Here is a 16,820-nt window from a genome sequence, read left to right as displayed (position 1 = left end):
TATTTTTGTAAAACATAAAAGAAGTCCCGACTTTGCCAGTCTATCGATTCATCGAAATCGACAGTGTAGTGCAACGCGCAATACCGCCCTCAATATTTTCTAATTTGCATATGACAGCGAACGTTGAATGGCGAGTGTACTGTCGTGCTTGTCACCCTTGTCACCTATTAAGAACATACACTTTCTCCGTCCACCACGTAAATGTGTTATTGTCTGCAAAACATGAGGTAACCAACGTATTATACAATGGACATATTCGGTGACAGTCACATTACGCGCTAAGACAAGACGAAGACGGATAGTACGTATATTTACTCTCGGTTTTTCCCACAAGACTCGCAGATATCAATAGCAAAATCTAAAAGGTGAGTAAACGTAAACAAACAAATTCTACCGTCGCACTACTATACAAAGCTTTGTAGTTATACGCAAGTGCTTTTATAGCATACGGGCAATCGTACTACGCGGGTTACAGTCTATCTGCTGGAGATCCGTGGTTTCGTTTAGGAAACTCCTAGTCTTATGATACTACTCTGTGTTGACTGGGGCATGGAACTAAAAAAGATCCATGTTTGGGGCGAAAGAATGGACAGTGTCCTTAGGGGTCACCTGTCCTTATTATGACACTAAAGACGAACTCAGACACCGTCGTCCGACGATAATTCTTGAATAATGATCGTCCGGTAATAGCAGAAAACCCGACGCGTCATCCGAGACTGACGTCTCATATTGAAAAGACTTGTTGTCAAGGTGTTTAAGTCACGTGAACATTTATATAGACAACATGGGGAGAAAACGCAAATAATGCTTTTAAATTCTGGGCAGAAATGTTATGTACACATGCGAGTATGCATGGTTGTCTTTTTAACTATCATTATTATTATAAACATATTTATTTCGTTCACCTTGTATCATTTAAAGTTATATGACTCAGAGTCCACAATAGTTGGGCAACTACAATATTTACATCAATCAAAATTCATGGTTGCTGAATTTACTGAAAATTCAACATGAACCTGCCTTTTACGTGGTTTCAGTTTTCTCATTTTGACACATTTCCTAGGGTCTTTGTCTGAAAAACTACTTACAATGAAAAACTAGTTACAATAAAGAAACTTTGGCAATGAGTGCATATATTTACAGCACAATTTCACTATTTTCACTGAAGGAATGATTCAGTGAAAATTAAATCCAGCAAATATACTTTTTTTACTATATTTTACATTTAACTTTTCAAAAATCAGTGAAAATAAATTCCATACATAACTCCAAAAAAGTCGTTTCAGTGAAAATTAATTCCAGCTAAAATAAAAAGTATTTTACAAGATATGATTTTGAAAAAATATTTACTTGTGGCATGTGCAGTCAGTCAAGCCCCACACAATCCAATCCAATTTGAAAGTTGTTTTCAATATAGTATGTGCTCATAGAGATTTTTTTTCTATTCCTTGTTATTGTTGCTAAACTCTAATTTATAGATTAGCCTAATGGTAAACTCAGGTTTCTGCAAGTTTGATGAAAAGATGGTTTGATGAGGTATGTAGGCACGTATGCATTCCATTTATTCCATTCACTCAATCACAAAATTTAGATGATCAATGTGACACAAAACATAAGATTTCTAAAACTACTATTGATTGATGGATTGAAATATTAAACGAAATTAATTTTCTAAGACTGTCACTGATGCTCTCTGTCATTGGTTTGCCTTGTGCTTACGATGAAGCAATGTGATGTTGCATCTTTGTTGGAGAGTGTTGGGTGACGTTGTCTTGAGTTGGCCTTAAACCCCTCCTTTAAACTTCAAACAAGATATAGTATAGATATAGTCATGAACTACAATTTCTGACCAAATTTAAAAATTTCAGATCAGATTGTAAATAAAAAGATGGTAAAAAACTGCAGTTGTCTGTTGCAATATGTGAGTACCTGAGAATGACCAATAAAACTGCAGTTGTCTGTTGCAATATGTGAGTACCTGGGAATGACCAATAAAACTGCAGTTGTCTGTTGCAATATGTGAGTACCTGGGAATGACCAATAAAACTGCAGTTGTCTGTTGCAATATGTGAGTACCTGGGAATGACCAATAAAACTGCAGTTGTCTGTTGCAATATGTGAGTACCTGGGAATGACCAATAAAACTGCAGTTGTCTGTTGCAATATGTGAGTACCTGGAAATAACCAATAAAACTGTAGTTGTCTGTTGCAATATGTGAGTACCTGGGAATGACCAATAAAACTGCAGTTGTCTGTTGCAATATGTGAGAATCTGGGAATGACCAATAAAACTGCAGTTGTCTGTTGCAATATGTGAGTACCTGGGAATGACCAATAAAACTGCAGTTGTCTGTTGCAATATGTGAGTACCTGGGAATGACCAATAAAACTGCAGTTGTCTGTTGCAATATGTGAGTACCTGGGAATGACCAATAAAACTGCAGTTGTCTGTTGCAATATGTGAGTACCTGGGAATGACCAATAAAACTGCAGTTGTCTGTTGCAATATGTGAGTACCTGGGAATGACCAATAAAACTGCAGTTGTCTGTTGCAATATGTGAGTACCTGGGAATGACCAATAAAATTGCAGTTTGTTGCCTTGGTTGGGTTATTAAAATGAATACTGTGAAATACTTTATTTTAGCCTGGAATTAATTTTTGCTGAAAAGACTTTTTGGGTATTTTGTATGGAATTTATTTTCACTGATTTGTGACGAGTTGAATGTAAGATATAGGAAAAAAGGTATATTTGCTGGATTTTATTTTCACTGAATCATTGCTTCAGCGAAAATAGCGAAAATTAATTCCAAGCGAAAATAAAATATTTTACAGCATCCATGTATTGGTTGCTACATGTAGTCCCAATTTTTGAAGATTTTGGAGACAAAATTTGACTTTGGCATTCAGAAGTTTGAACTGGAAATTCAAAATTTTAGCAACAACTATTCTCCCACAACTCACTGCTGTTACCTGGATATCTGATTTCTTGCAATATAAATGTATATATAATCGTTTTAGAATATTTGATTTACTAATGTTATGTCATTTTTATGGTATGTTGCTGACATTAGAGCATATGTACTTGTATTGAGTCTCAAAACTTCATTCTCTGGAATCACAGAGTTCCATGCATAAATATATTAATTTTGACCTGATTATTGCTTTACAGGAAATTATGAAATAATAATTCCAAATTAAAATTAATTCACTTTCCCTATTCATATTTTTGAGAAAAACAACAGGCTTATGAGTTGTACAGGTATTCTAACAATAACTTGAATGTACACCATGGTAATATAAAAAATAAAAAACATTTGACCCTTTGTATTATGACTATGATGGTTGTTTCTATTGAATATTGTTGAGTGTCAGACTCATTATTATACATGTACGAGTCATGTTTTGATAATCGAATACACAAATAAATGCAACTGTTTGTTTACAATTCAAAACATGCTATATATGAGAAATACACTTAGTGAAGGAAATATGATAGCTATTTTTATTAGCATAGAGGTGACAAAATGGAGCTAGTAGTTTTAATCAGAGACAGACATTAGCTAAAATTGTGTGTTAACATTGTATACAGTCTCACATTAAACACTTAGGGATGCAATAATTTTGTCCCTTTAAGTTATTGATAATTCATATACTGACCATTCATAATGAGTTGTAAACAAAATATGAAACTTTGTATAACAAACATTAGAGCCATTTCAATCGAACTGCTACTTGTCCAAGACTCAGACTACTACAGACAGACTAGTAGTGTAGCTTTTCCTTTGGTCAGATGCGTGCCACGTTTGTTTTGGGCTTAACTTTTTAATCCAATAAACAATCCAACTAACGCATTTATAACGTAATAACGCGATATCCTTATAAATAATCTCCCAAATGTGACAAAACATGTGTAAGTTATTTGTGTTTATTCTCCATGTTTCTGTAACCATGAACCAAACAAGCATAGAGATAGCTAAAATTTATGCACCATTAAAATATCAGCTTCCTACTGAATATTAAATGACTTTAATCCCTTAGTTGCGTGAGCATATCAAGTTTTTAAACGCATTGTCCACAAAAACTACAAAGCATCCACACAAAGGAACAATGTCAACGTCAACATCACCATTTGACCTTTTCACATCTTCTGGGAAAATTGTAATAATGAGAAATAATAATATAAATTTGCTCATTATATATTCTTAAATATAGTAGACGAAAGTAGAAGATATTAAAAATAGTCAAAACGCACAAATTTCATTTGCGGTTAGATCAAAAAGTATACGTCTGTGCGTTTGGCAATAGAATGACATTACCAAAACACATGAAGCAGGTAAATGCGATTGTCAGAAAACTACCAGCAATGTCTGCCAAGGCACACATCTTACAGGCACAATCCCCAATTAAAACCTACAACAATAGGCATTGTTAGTTTGTCTATAGTAGTCTGAGTCCAAGAGAATAGAGTATCTATTGTTCAATAACGACTTTAATTCCTTTGTGTGTACAATGCATTCAAAATAGACTGAACACTTGTAGAGGGAACTCTGAACTCTGCGCATGCTAGTACCAATAGTAAATGCAATGGACATTACAATCCTGCAATCACGCATATATGTTCATATAAATTACATACTGGTTAGTATAAACACTTCCTTCCTACAACTCATATACTTTAATATATTGAACATAATGTCTGCTTGTTGCTTTGCCTAATAAACTGAAAGGAATTAGTTATGTGCTTGTCAACATAATTGTAAATAATTTGTGCTACCTGAATAATAAGTAATAATTTTCAAACTCACATTATTGGTTACATGTAACATCAAGATAGGCTCACATGTGGTAAACCTATGGCTCACCTGTGGTAAACCTATGGCTCACCTGTGGTAAACCTATGGCTCACCTGTGGTAAACCTATGGCTCACCTGTGGTAAACCTATGGCTCACCTGTGGTAAACCTATGGCTCACATGTGGTAAACCTATGGCTCACCTGTGGTAAACCTATGGCTCACATGTGGTAAACCTATGGCTCGCCTGTGGTAAACCTATGGCTCGCCTGTGGTAAACCTATGGCTCGCCTGTGGTAAACCTATGGCTCGCCTGTGGTAAACCTATGGCTCACCTGTGGTAAACCTATGGCTTGCCTGTGGTAAACCTATGGCTCACCTGTGGTAAACCTATGGCTCACATGTGGTAAACCTATGGCTCACATGTGGTAAACCTATGGCTCACCTGTGGTAAACCTATGGCTTGCCTGTGGTAAACCTATGGCTCACATGTGGTAAACCTATGGCTCACCTGTGGTAAACCTATGGCTCACATGTGGTAAACCTATGGCTCGCCTGTGGTAAACCTATGGCTCGCCTGTGGTAAACCTATGGCTCGCCTGTGGTAAACCTATGGCTCACATGTGGTAAACCTATGGCTCACATGTGGTAAACCTATGGCTCGCCTGTGGTAAACCTATGGCTCGCCTGTGGTAAACCTATGGCTCGCCTGTGGTAAACCTATGGCTCGCCTGTGGTAAACCTATGGCTCGCCTGTGGTAAACCTATGGCTCGCCTGTGGTAAACCTATAGCTCGCCTGTGGTAAACCTATGGCTCGCCTGTGGTAAACCTATGGCTCGCCTGTGGTAAACCTATGGCTCGCCTGTGGTAAACCTATGGCTCGCCTGTGGTAAACCTATGGCTCGCCTGTGGTAAACCTATGGCTCGCCTGTGGTAAACCTATGGCTCGCCTGTGGTAAACCTATGGCTCGCCTGTGGTAAACCTATGGCTCGCCTGTGGTAAACCTATGGCTCACATGTGGTAAACCTTACCTGTGGTACAAATGAAAACCTGTGGCTCAATTTTATTCTTTTGCCTCATGTGTGGTACACCAATGGTCGGTCACATCCCTGGCTCATTTGTACATATTGTCGGACCAAAAAATCATAAACAGGTGGGGATTTTGTTTTTGTTATTAAATTTCTTTCATTGGACATCATTTATTTTAGCTTGCTGATTGTTTAATAAAATCTGTGTTTAATGATATGTGTTTACAGTAGTCTTTTCAATTTGACCAACATTCTGGATATAAATTTAGTTCATTCAATTTTCACTGAAATCTTAGCGATGTTGCCCTGTTCATGTTTGGCCAATAAAAGTTGATGGTATGCAATAAATTTTAGGTAGCGTAAGGTTATGAGAACCACACATATTTTTATTTGGCCTTGGAGATCTTCTGATTACCTTAATGCACTGTCCACTGCACCCTCACTGTGATGTTTACTTGTGTTGCACTGTATTTATCACTGCTTCATAATGGGACGAAACATCAACACTGTATTTTGCAAACTGGCTATTTGTTGTACAATCGGAGTCAATTTTCTACCTGTAAATTACAGGACCTGTTACGTACCCAATGTTATGTTTAATTTCAGATATTAAAGCACCTTGAACAGTATGGCTAATGTATTCATTTGTTGCCTGTTTATACTACTGACAATTTTACCATTGGAGATAGCAGGATGTGAAGATCAATTGGTGGAAATACCGGGCAGAGATGATGTTGAACACATACAAGCTCCTGGATATCCTGAAAACTATCCACCATTACAAGAATGTAAATATTCTATTATAGGAAAAGAAGGTATGCAAGTTCAGTTCAAAATTTTCAGTGATTACATATGAGCTAACCTTTGGCAAATTTATTCATTTTTTTTAATAACACTCAAATACTCTATATGGTTTCAAATAAGTAAAGAAGGGGAAATATGGTCAGTTCCTATGGTCTATGCAAATGAGTAGAAATCAATTTTTGGAGAAACAAATATTTATCTTTCAGTTGTATAAATTTGCAATATTTGTGTAAACCAGCCCACTTCTCTTTAATCCACTTTATTTTTAATTCAAGTAAAGCTACTGTATTATATTAGTGATTGTCCAGCAACGTCTGGCATCTGTCAGCCTCAACTTTACAATTTGGACTTCTTCTTTAAAACTTTCATACTCACTACAAATGTATCTTGAGTAGTTCTCTTTCAGATTTGATCACTTTGTGAAGATACATTTAATTCTCTATTTTTAGTGAATATTTTTGTCAATTTTGGTAAAAATTCAATTACTTTGATACTTGTATGTGGTTACATCAAGTGGACCTCAATCTGATTATCTCATGACACTATTTTTTATTAGCTCCGCATATAGGCATTACAGGTGGACCTCTCTAAGATTTGTTCATATCATGATGATATTTTCAATTCTCTAATTTTGACGAAAATTTTTTCATTTTTGGTAAAAAGTGATATTTTCGACTTTTTTTATCTACTTCTTCTTGAAAAATACAAAGACAGTACAGCAGGAGTATCGATCGATGCACAGTGGAGGTCGATGTATCTGCATACTGTCTGAGTGCATACTTTGCAGTCTCCTTGTAATAACATTTTTATAACACATCTTTTCCTCCCAGGAGTACATCATGGGAATGCCCAAATCCAAAACAGATTTAGCGAACTTCTTTGTGTGGAGTCCGGTCAAACCCTGGTGGCAGCCATGTTTGTTTTTATTATTAGAGGACGCTTACGCGCACAATCATTCCATATTTGTTCAAATTTCCTTATATGGTAGGATGAAATTACCCCGTAACATACCACAAAATTACGGCACGCTGTAACTTATGGCATTACGGTGACAGATGTATAATAATAAATTATATTACTACCCTACTCCTAAATTAAATGCCATTTTTTTTGACAAAAACCGTTGAGCCTAGTGGCCTATTTTTTGGTTGAACTATCCAATTCTATCTAAATATGTAACTATTCAATTTGTTTACAGAAACATTAATATGGAATGTAAAGAATTATTTGTAAAGATATGATAAGTTTCAATAATTTGTCCCTATGTTAATATATGGATGAAAACTCTTGCATATCCATTTCAATTAAACTACCCATATTCGGGAAATTGTATTCAAAAAATGAATGGATGAAAACAGTGTAGCAGGCAATGTGTTAAGAAGGCATTTACATATTGAACAATGTGCAAAGATGGTATACTTTCGGTATGAAAAAATAGTCTATGGAATTTCATGCTGTAAAATTGTGCCAGTCTATAGCTACGAACCCCAAACTCATTATTGCCAATTAATTAATGTATACTAAAATTAACATTTTTTTTTTGGATTTGAAGGTTACAAGGTTCGAGTTGAGTTTGAAGAGTTCTATCTGGAACGGCGTTCGAATAGTATTTGTTTCTATGACTATGTAGAATTTTTTGATGGAGCCTCCGAGGAGGATCATCATCTTGGTCGTTTCTGTGATCAAACATTCCCATCGCCGGTGGTTTCTACAACAAATAAAATGCTGATAATATTCGTGAGTGATGATGCAATTGAACCAGGGACATTCGTGGCCAGAATAGAGAATGTTCCATTAACTTATCAAGGTAAGTTGCTCACTATGTTGGGTTGCATTACCACTTATCTTTTACATGAACATACAATGTATCTACAATGTAACTGACCTTAATAGACAAACAAAGACTCCTAACTCAGTGATTAATGTCTAATGTTTACAAATATACCTTAATTTATGAGAATATTTTAAATTCATATTCTAGAGTTAATTTTTTATTACTTTTTTGCAATCCGAACATGGTTGATTTAAACTTGAATACTTATTATATTATATTTATTAATTTTCACTGACATTCATTTTCATGATTTTGATGTTTTGAGCACGAGTTCATGTAGATTTAATTAGCGGATTTTACTTATCAGCGAAAATAGTGAAATTAAAACCCAGTGAATAATTAATGTATTTACAGTATATGGTATATACAGGATCTATTTGGTATGCATAGTGCATTCTTTACAATTCCTATTTCTCATTGTATAGTTACATGTTTTTGCCTTGAATATAAAAATCACTTTTAATTTTAATAAACTAATGACTCTTTTTCAGTCGTTAGTTTTAAAATATGCATACATGTATATGGTGAAATGAATTTTTGCCAATTTGATTGCTTCGAATGCAACAAACTTACAAATTTAAAATATGAATATGCAAAAGTGACAAATTTAATGAAATATAAATATTATTGTTTAATTTAAAAGTAAAATAATGAGAAAGCTGAATCAACTGAATTATTTTTGGACTTATTTTCAATGTGTAAATATAGTTGGAGCCTTTGTTTGCAGACTACAAATAAGGTAGATTGTGTCAATATTTTTCTCTGTGTGTATTTGCATGCATAATTGTGTGTGTGCGCGCTTTATAGATGTTTCTATACAGATATCTAAACAATCAATCGATACACAGCTATTATTGTATGATTAAAGTCGGAAATTATTAGTTTTTTTGACAAATTTTTGAGTTTCAATGAAATTCAACTGCCCTGCAGCCACTCTGTTGTATTTTTCTATTCTGCTACCCTTTTTTGTTTAAATTTGGTACAAAGGCGAGACATATACATTTTTGTTTGTTTCAAACATTTTCTTGACATCATTCATTCTGCTTTTGTGTCCTTATGCATACAAATATAGATGTAAACTTGACAGTGACTTGATTGTAAAAGCAGTAAATAAATAATCATCACTAGAACCAATAAATATGATGTACAGTAGATAATATTTGGTAATCGTAGTCCTAAGTAACTTTTATAAATAGCTAGACGCTTCGAGCAATGGCTCTTTATCAATAGCATAAAAGAAAATGTTTAAATGTATCGGTAGAACATATGAACACACACAACAACTATAAAATGGAATACTAATATACATGTAAATATTAACAAGTGTTCAAGTATGTCAAATTGTTATTAGTCTCTGTTCAAAACAGGGACTTATATTTGGTCTACATCCATTCGTTCATTTGATTAGTTGTTCATTTGGAATTTTATTCCACACAAAATGACCTTCCTCGAAAATTATATCCATGCGATGATAAAGTGTTTTACAGTATTAAGAACTTGCATGTCATTGAAACCCTACAGATGTGACGCACCTCTCCAAAATAGCTGGTTGAAAACTTTTAACGTGTCAGAACCACTTTTGTAAAACACAGTAATCTCATTAATCTGCAATGAAATGAACTCCAGGCCTCACATTACAATTATTTGAAATTCTATGCCATGGGTACCTTGATAGAACTTGCCAGTATGTATGCCAAGGTGAACAGTCGTCAACTATAATTTGCATATTGAAAGAATCTTGGCTGTGGTAGGCCACCAAAATGTGGCTCATGTACCTTCAAATGCAGCCCATGCCCTTTAAATGTGGCTCATGTCCCTTTAAATGTAGCTGATGCCTCTTTAAATGTAGCTCATGCCCTCTTTAAATACAGCCCATGCCCTTTAAATGTGGCTCATGTCCCTTTAAATGTGGCTCATGTCCCTTTAAATGTAGCTGATGCCTCTTTAAATGTGGCTCATGCCCTCTTTAAATGCAGCCCATGCCCCATAAAATGTAGCTGATGCCCCTTTAAATGTAGCTCATGTCCTCTTTAAATGCAGTCCAAGCCCTCTTTAAATGCAGCCCATGCCCTTTAAATGTGGCTCATGTCCCTTTAAATGTAGCTGATGCCTCTTTTAATGTGGCTCATGTCCCTTTAAATACAGCCCATGCCCTTTAAATGTTGCTCATGTCCCTTTAAATGTGGTTAATGTCCCTTTAAATGTGGCTCATGTCCTTTTAAATGTGGCTCATGTCCTTTTAAATGTAGCTGATGCCCCTTTAAATGTGGTTCATGTCCCTTTAAATGCAGCCCATGCCCTTTAAATGTTGCTCATGTCCCTTTAAATGTGGTTAATGTCCCTTTAAATGTGGCTCATGTCCCTTTAAATGTGGCTCATGTCCTTTTAAATGTGGCTCATGTCCTTTTAAATGTGGCTCATGTCCTTTAAATGTAGCTGATACCCCTTTAAATGTGGCCCATGTCCTTTAAATGTGGCTCATGTCCTTTTAAATGTGGCTCATGTCCTTTAAATGTAGCTGATACCCCTTTAAATGTGGCCCATGTCCCTTTAAATGTGGCTCATGTCCTTTTAAATGTGGCTCATGTCCTTTTAAATGTGGCTCATGTCCTTTTAAATGTAGCTGATACCCCTTTAAATGTGGCCCATGTCCTTTAAATGTGGCTCATGTCCTTTTAAATGTAGCTGATACCCCTTTAAATGTGGCCCATGTCCCTTTAAATGTGGTTCATGTCCCTTTAAATGCAGCCCATGCCCTTTAAATGTTGCTCATGTCCCTTTAAATGTGGTTAATGTCCCTTTAAATGTGGCTCATGTCCTTTTAAATGTAGCTGATGCCCCTTTAAATGCAGCCCATGCCCTTTAAATGTGGTTCATGTCCTTTTAAATGTGGCTTATGTCCTTTTAAATGTGGCTCATGTCCTTTTAAATGTGGCTCATGTCCTTTTAAATGTAGCTGATGCCCCTTTAAATGCAGCCCATGCCCTTTAAATGTGGCTCATGTCCCTTTAAATGTTGCTCATGTCCCTTTAAATGTGGCTCATGTCCCTTTAAATGTGGCTCATGTCCCTTTAAGTGTGGTTCATGTCCTTTTAAATGTGGCTCATGTCCCTTTAAATGTGGCTGATGTCCCTTTAAATGTGGCTCATGTTCCTTTAAATGTGGCAGACTCTCATTTTCAACATTGTCATGCATTTTCTTTATTTTCTTTGTTAAATTTAGATAAGATACACATAATTAACCATTACCTAAACGTCTTGGAAAAAAATCCAATGGAAAACAAGATATTGTTTCACTAACGTAGCTTTTAAGGAACATTAAGTTATTAATCAGACGATTCTGTTAGCACTATTATAATCCAGTATGCTGCATCAGTAGCTAAAGGTTTCAGACATCCATCACTTCTATGTAACCATGACAACAGTACATTCACTGTTATAAATGCTTGTGGTTATTGCGGCTTAAACAATTAATGAGTATTAATGATGCACTAGTTGTCATTTTCCATTGCGGATACTAATTTCCAGGTGGGAATAATATATTTTTATTTAACTATAATCAGTCTACTAATATTTAGGATTGGTTGCACGCATGCAGATTGCTCAAATTAATTCTTAAATTTTCATTTGTTAGTTGACATCTTATAAAATAAATGATAAAATAAAATATAAAGGGTGCAATGTATATAGTGGTTAAAGGTACAGAATAATGACAAACAAAATACGATATTCTCAAATTCATGCTCAATCATACCATACTTCTTCCTGCGAAAATATTGGTGCTTTATTTCGATCATTTGAAGTATTTTCCTTTACTTTCAATTTCCACACTGACTTCATTCTGTATACTACAGTATTGTGTTGCCCTCCACACTGCTTCATTTTGTATACCACAGTATTGTGTTGCCCTCCACACTGGCTTCATTCCGTATACCACAGTATTGTGTTGCCCTCCACACTGACTTCATTCCGTATAACACAGTATTGTGTTGCCCTCCACACTGCTTCAATTCGCATACCACAGTATTGTGTTGCCCTCCACGCTGGCTTCAATTCGTATACCACAGTATTGTGTTGCCCTCCACACTGCTTCAATTCGTATACCACAGTATTGTGTTGCCCTCCACACTGCTTCAATTCGCATACCACAGTATTGTGTTGCCCTCCACACTGCTTCAATTCGTATACCACAGTATTGTGTTGCCCTCCACACTGCTTCAATTCGTATAACACAGTATTGTGTTGCCCTCCACACTGTTTCATTTTGTATACTACAGTATTGTGTTGCCCTCCACACAGGTAGCTTCATTCTGTATACCACAGTATTGTGTTGCCCTCCACACTGACTTCATTCCATATACTACAGTCTTGTGTTGCCCTCCACACTGCTTCAATTCGCATACCACAGTATTGTGTTGCCCTCCACACTGCTTCAATTCGTATAACACAGTATTGTGTTGCCCTCCACACTGCTTCATTTTGTATACTACAGTATTGTGTTGCCCCCCCTTACGGAAATACAAGGCTTCTGGCACATACTTGTGGCAAGCTTGCCACAACTTTGTGGCGTGTGTACCACAAGTGATTTGCAGCACACTTGCAGCATATGCATATTTTCGCATGCAAATTAGCACTTGTGGCAACTAATGTGGCAAGGTTGCCACAAAGTTTGCGGCATGTATGCCACAATTTCTTGTAAACTGCCAGAATCCAGCTTGTGGCACAGTTGCCAGAAAACCGCTTGTGGTAAGGAAATATAGGTAGGCACATCCCCCCACCCCCACAACCACCATGCACTACCACCACGCACAAAACCCCACCAACACAAACACAAAATCAAACAATGGATTTATTCTGAGTGAAGCAACAAATTTTAATTGCCTTATTAAACTAGTGGTGATTTACAGGATTTGCAAAGTGCAAAATATTATTTTTGATAGTAAAGTCTAATAATAATTTTGAAAAATAATGATAAATAATATCATTTTTAAACATAAAATATAAAATAACAGAACTGAAGGTAACTTCACAAAATGTGAGAGGTCCACTCAGTGAATACACATGACACATCCCCACTCTGTGACATAAACACTGAGGAACCATAAATATGTCAGGTCTGTTTCACCCTACAAGTATGTCTGAACGAGGCTTAACAAAGCAATTGGAATACAAGACATTATTTTTTTATACTAAAGTCTAATAATTTTGAAAAATAAGTAGATATTGTCATTTTTAAACATAAAGTTTAAAATAAGAAAACTGAAGTTAACTTTACAAAATGCGAGAGGTCCAATCATGAACAAATCACTGTCAAGACACATTCAAGCTCTGTGACATTAACATTGAGAAACCATAAATATGTAAGGTCTGTTTTAGTCTACAAGTACCGGTGGTATGTCTGAAAAGGGACTAACAAAGCAATTGGAATACAAGACGAAGTTTCATACACTTAACCCTCAAAAAAAAATCCAGGACTTTCTCTGCAACCTATTTTTAACCATCCAGTTAAAAATCAGAAAAATTATGACATTGCTGTGAATTTAGAAAGATTTTCCAGGACCATACAAACACTGCAAGATAACACTGGATGACCATCATAACATTCCACATCGGCAGAGCTTGAAAATATAGATTGGTTGAATTCTCTCATTACACGGCCCAAAGACACTGTTCGCTTACACGTTGACATGTGTACGACATTGACATGTGTAATTTGTTTATGCCAAACACTGAAAAAGAAAGAAACAAAAATTAATCAATTGGTTGTGGTTCAAGACAAAAGTCACTTATAAATATTCTATAATCAATTGCAATTAGGTGTACATTGTTGTACACAGGAGAAAATGACAACTTTTGAAGAGACAAAAAAATGACCTGTTTTGCCACTCTTGATGTTTAGACACACAACACACGGTGAGAAATGAGTTAGTGTGAACAAGAGACAAGATATGAGCTGTGGGATAGATATAATTTCCCGGATTTGACCTTCTTGTTTGTCAGTCATTTGTTTTGTGTTCTTGAATTTGTAAATTTCGTTTTGACGACGTGTATTCGGATATTGTTTGGCTACATTATTCCTACTGTATTCAACTGAATTGTTCGCCAAAATCACGGAAATTAAACTGAACATTGGTCAAAATATTGACTCAATATTCAACAAGATTGTAATGTTAATTTATAAAAGATCGATCGAATCGGTAACGCATCATGACATGCAAGCAGCAGATGACCTTGGATTACAGCGTTTGTGTCATTCTGAATAAAATACGCAAAATCGACATTGCGATTACGGCCAGCATAGACTCACACAAACAAAACATATTTAGCTCAGTAAAATTAATATATATTTATATTATATTCTTACCTGTGAAAAGTGACAGCTCTTTCAACGTGCGTTTGACAAGGCCCGGTGCGCGAGGAGACGATACAAGTTCGCGCGCGAAGTCAGACAGTCCATGCACTTTGACCTTTTTGTATTTGTGCGAATTTCATTTCTCCACATAAAGTCGTAACATTTTGCAACGATTAGTAAAAGCGGTTACTGAGACCACATCGTTCGCCTGCACGGTGTTCCGTTGTTCCGTTCGGACATTCAAAATGCTGAGACCATGGAAAAAATAACGACTGGTATGATGCTTCGGTAAAAAAAATATTTCAATCTACAGCCTATGGATGTAAAAATGTACTCCGTGATTTTGGCACGTACGTAAAATTGAAAAAAAAAAATTATACAGAACGTGGCAAGCGGAGATATACGTTGTGTTTTGATTGCTTTTCTTTAATTTCTGTTCTGTAATCTTGTTTTTTATAATACAATACAATATAATGTTCTTACATTGACAAGAAAAAAAAAATTGCATACTTTTGTTTTCACATGAAAAGTTGCACCAGCTTTTAAAACATCAAATTGCCGACGTTTTACAATTATCTGGGAGAGCAGCGATAATTCCCTGCCACAAAAGTAGGTGATTAAATTTAAAACCAAGTTGATAAAGATCATCCAAGGTTTTAAATTTAGCACATAATTTCCTTATTGATAAAACCACACCAATTCATTTCATGACAATATCTTGAATTTTTTAATTTTTGTGAATAATTTTGTCACATTTTCTTGAAAACAGCTTAACTGAATAGTTTATTAATGTAAGTGCATTCCTTGGGTTTACCACCATAAGATTTTGCAACAGTGTCTTCAGTTTGGATCAAATTACTTTCAGAGTATGCAGTGGAGCTATATCAGCCGACAGGCTGCATGCTTATACAATATTGGGCTAGTACATTTTTCATTCATTTAATTTCTGACAATATATTTTTTGAATTCAGTATAAGTTTGTAATTTGTAAGTCAAATGTGATGCGTAATAAAGAAAGATTTTAAATACATATTCAATGTTGACGTCACACAACTTTTTTTACTTATGGCTAAGATATACATACACTTATGCCCACTCTATAAATTACCACTTTTGCCGCATAGTTGCCACAAAATTATGTTTACTCTGTGTTGTGGCAATGTTGCCACAAATAACTAAGTAGTTGCCAGAATGATTGCCACTACTGGCAATGATCGGCAACTAGTTGCCAGAATGTTCTGGCAATCAAATATGCTTGCGCTATGCTTGCCACAAGCGTGCGAACTAGTTGCCACAAAAAAACAGTTTGGTAAGGGCCTCCACACTGGTTTCATTCCGTATACCACAGTATTGTGTTGCCCTCCACACTGACTTCATTCCATATACTACAGTATTGTGTTGCCCTCCACACTGGTTTCATTCAGTATACCACAGTATTGTGTTGCCCTCCACACTGACTTCATTCCATATACTACAGTATTGTGTTGCCCTCCACACTGACTTCATTCCGTATAACACAGTATTGTATTGCCCTCCACACTTGCTTCAATTCGTATACCACAGTATTGTGTTGCCCTCCACGCTGGCTTCATTCTGTATACCACAGTATTGTGTTGCCCTCCACACAGGTGGCTTCATTTTGTATGCTACAGTATTGTGTTGCCCTCCACACTGACTTCATTTCGTATAACACAGTATTGTGTTGCCCTCCACACTGACTTCATTTCGTATAACACAGTATTGTGTTGCGCTCCACACTGGCTTCATTCTGTATACTACAGTATTGTGTTGCCCTCCACACTGGTTTCATTCTGTACATTGTATACTACAGTATTGTGTTGCCCTCCAAACTGGCTTCATTTTGTATATTACTGTGTTGTGTTGCCCTCCACACTGGTTTCATTCCGTATACCACAGTATTGTGTTGCCCTCCACACTGACTTCATTCCATATACTACAGTATTGTGTTGCCCTCCACACTGGTTTCATTCCGTATACCACAGTATTGT

At 36.0% G+C, this 16,820-nt stretch overlaps 1 protein-coding gene and 1 long non-coding RNA gene across 3 annotated transcripts in view; one reads left to right on the top strand and one right to left on the bottom strand.

Annotated features, from left to right (window-relative positions):
* The first annotated feature begins 111 nt into the window (after nt 1-111).
* Nucleotides 112-16,820, top strand: part of LOC100369209 (dorsal-ventral patterning tolloid-like protein 1) — a 41,833-nt gene continuing 25,124 nt past the window's right edge. Inside the window, exons 1-4 of one of the 2 annotated variants that reach the window (XM_085497193.1) lie at nt 112-365; nt 1,479-1,536; nt 6,429-6,637; nt 8,179-8,433. In XM_085497193.1, coding sequence (XP_085353319.1) covers nt 6,451-6,637; nt 8,179-8,433 — 442 coding nt within the window. In that variant the 5' untranslated portion in view covers nt 112-365; nt 1,479-1,536; nt 6,429-6,450. The remainder of the gene's footprint in view (nt 366-1,478; nt 1,537-6,428; nt 6,638-8,178; nt 8,434-16,820) is intronic. The other variant, XM_085497192.1, reaches the window with a different exon arrangement.
* Nucleotides 13,935-14,924, bottom strand: LOC146747976 (uncharacterized). The gene is made up of 2 exons (XR_014928899.1): nt 14,824-14,924; nt 13,935-14,188 (listed from the first exon to the last, which is right to left on the bottom strand). It is a non-coding gene; the product is annotated as an uncharacterized LOC146747976 (long non-coding RNA).

Source organism: Saccoglossus kowalevskii, chromosome 3 (genome assembly GCF_978046115.1).
Source record: "Saccoglossus kowalevskii chromosome 3, keSacKowa6.1, whole genome shotgun sequence".
In the NCBI taxonomy this organism is placed as follows: Eukaryota; Metazoa; Hemichordata; class Enteropneusta; family Harrimaniidae; genus Saccoglossus; species Saccoglossus kowalevskii.
Note: the sequence above shows the minus strand (reverse complement) of the source record. Positions and strands in the feature narration are given on the sequence as shown.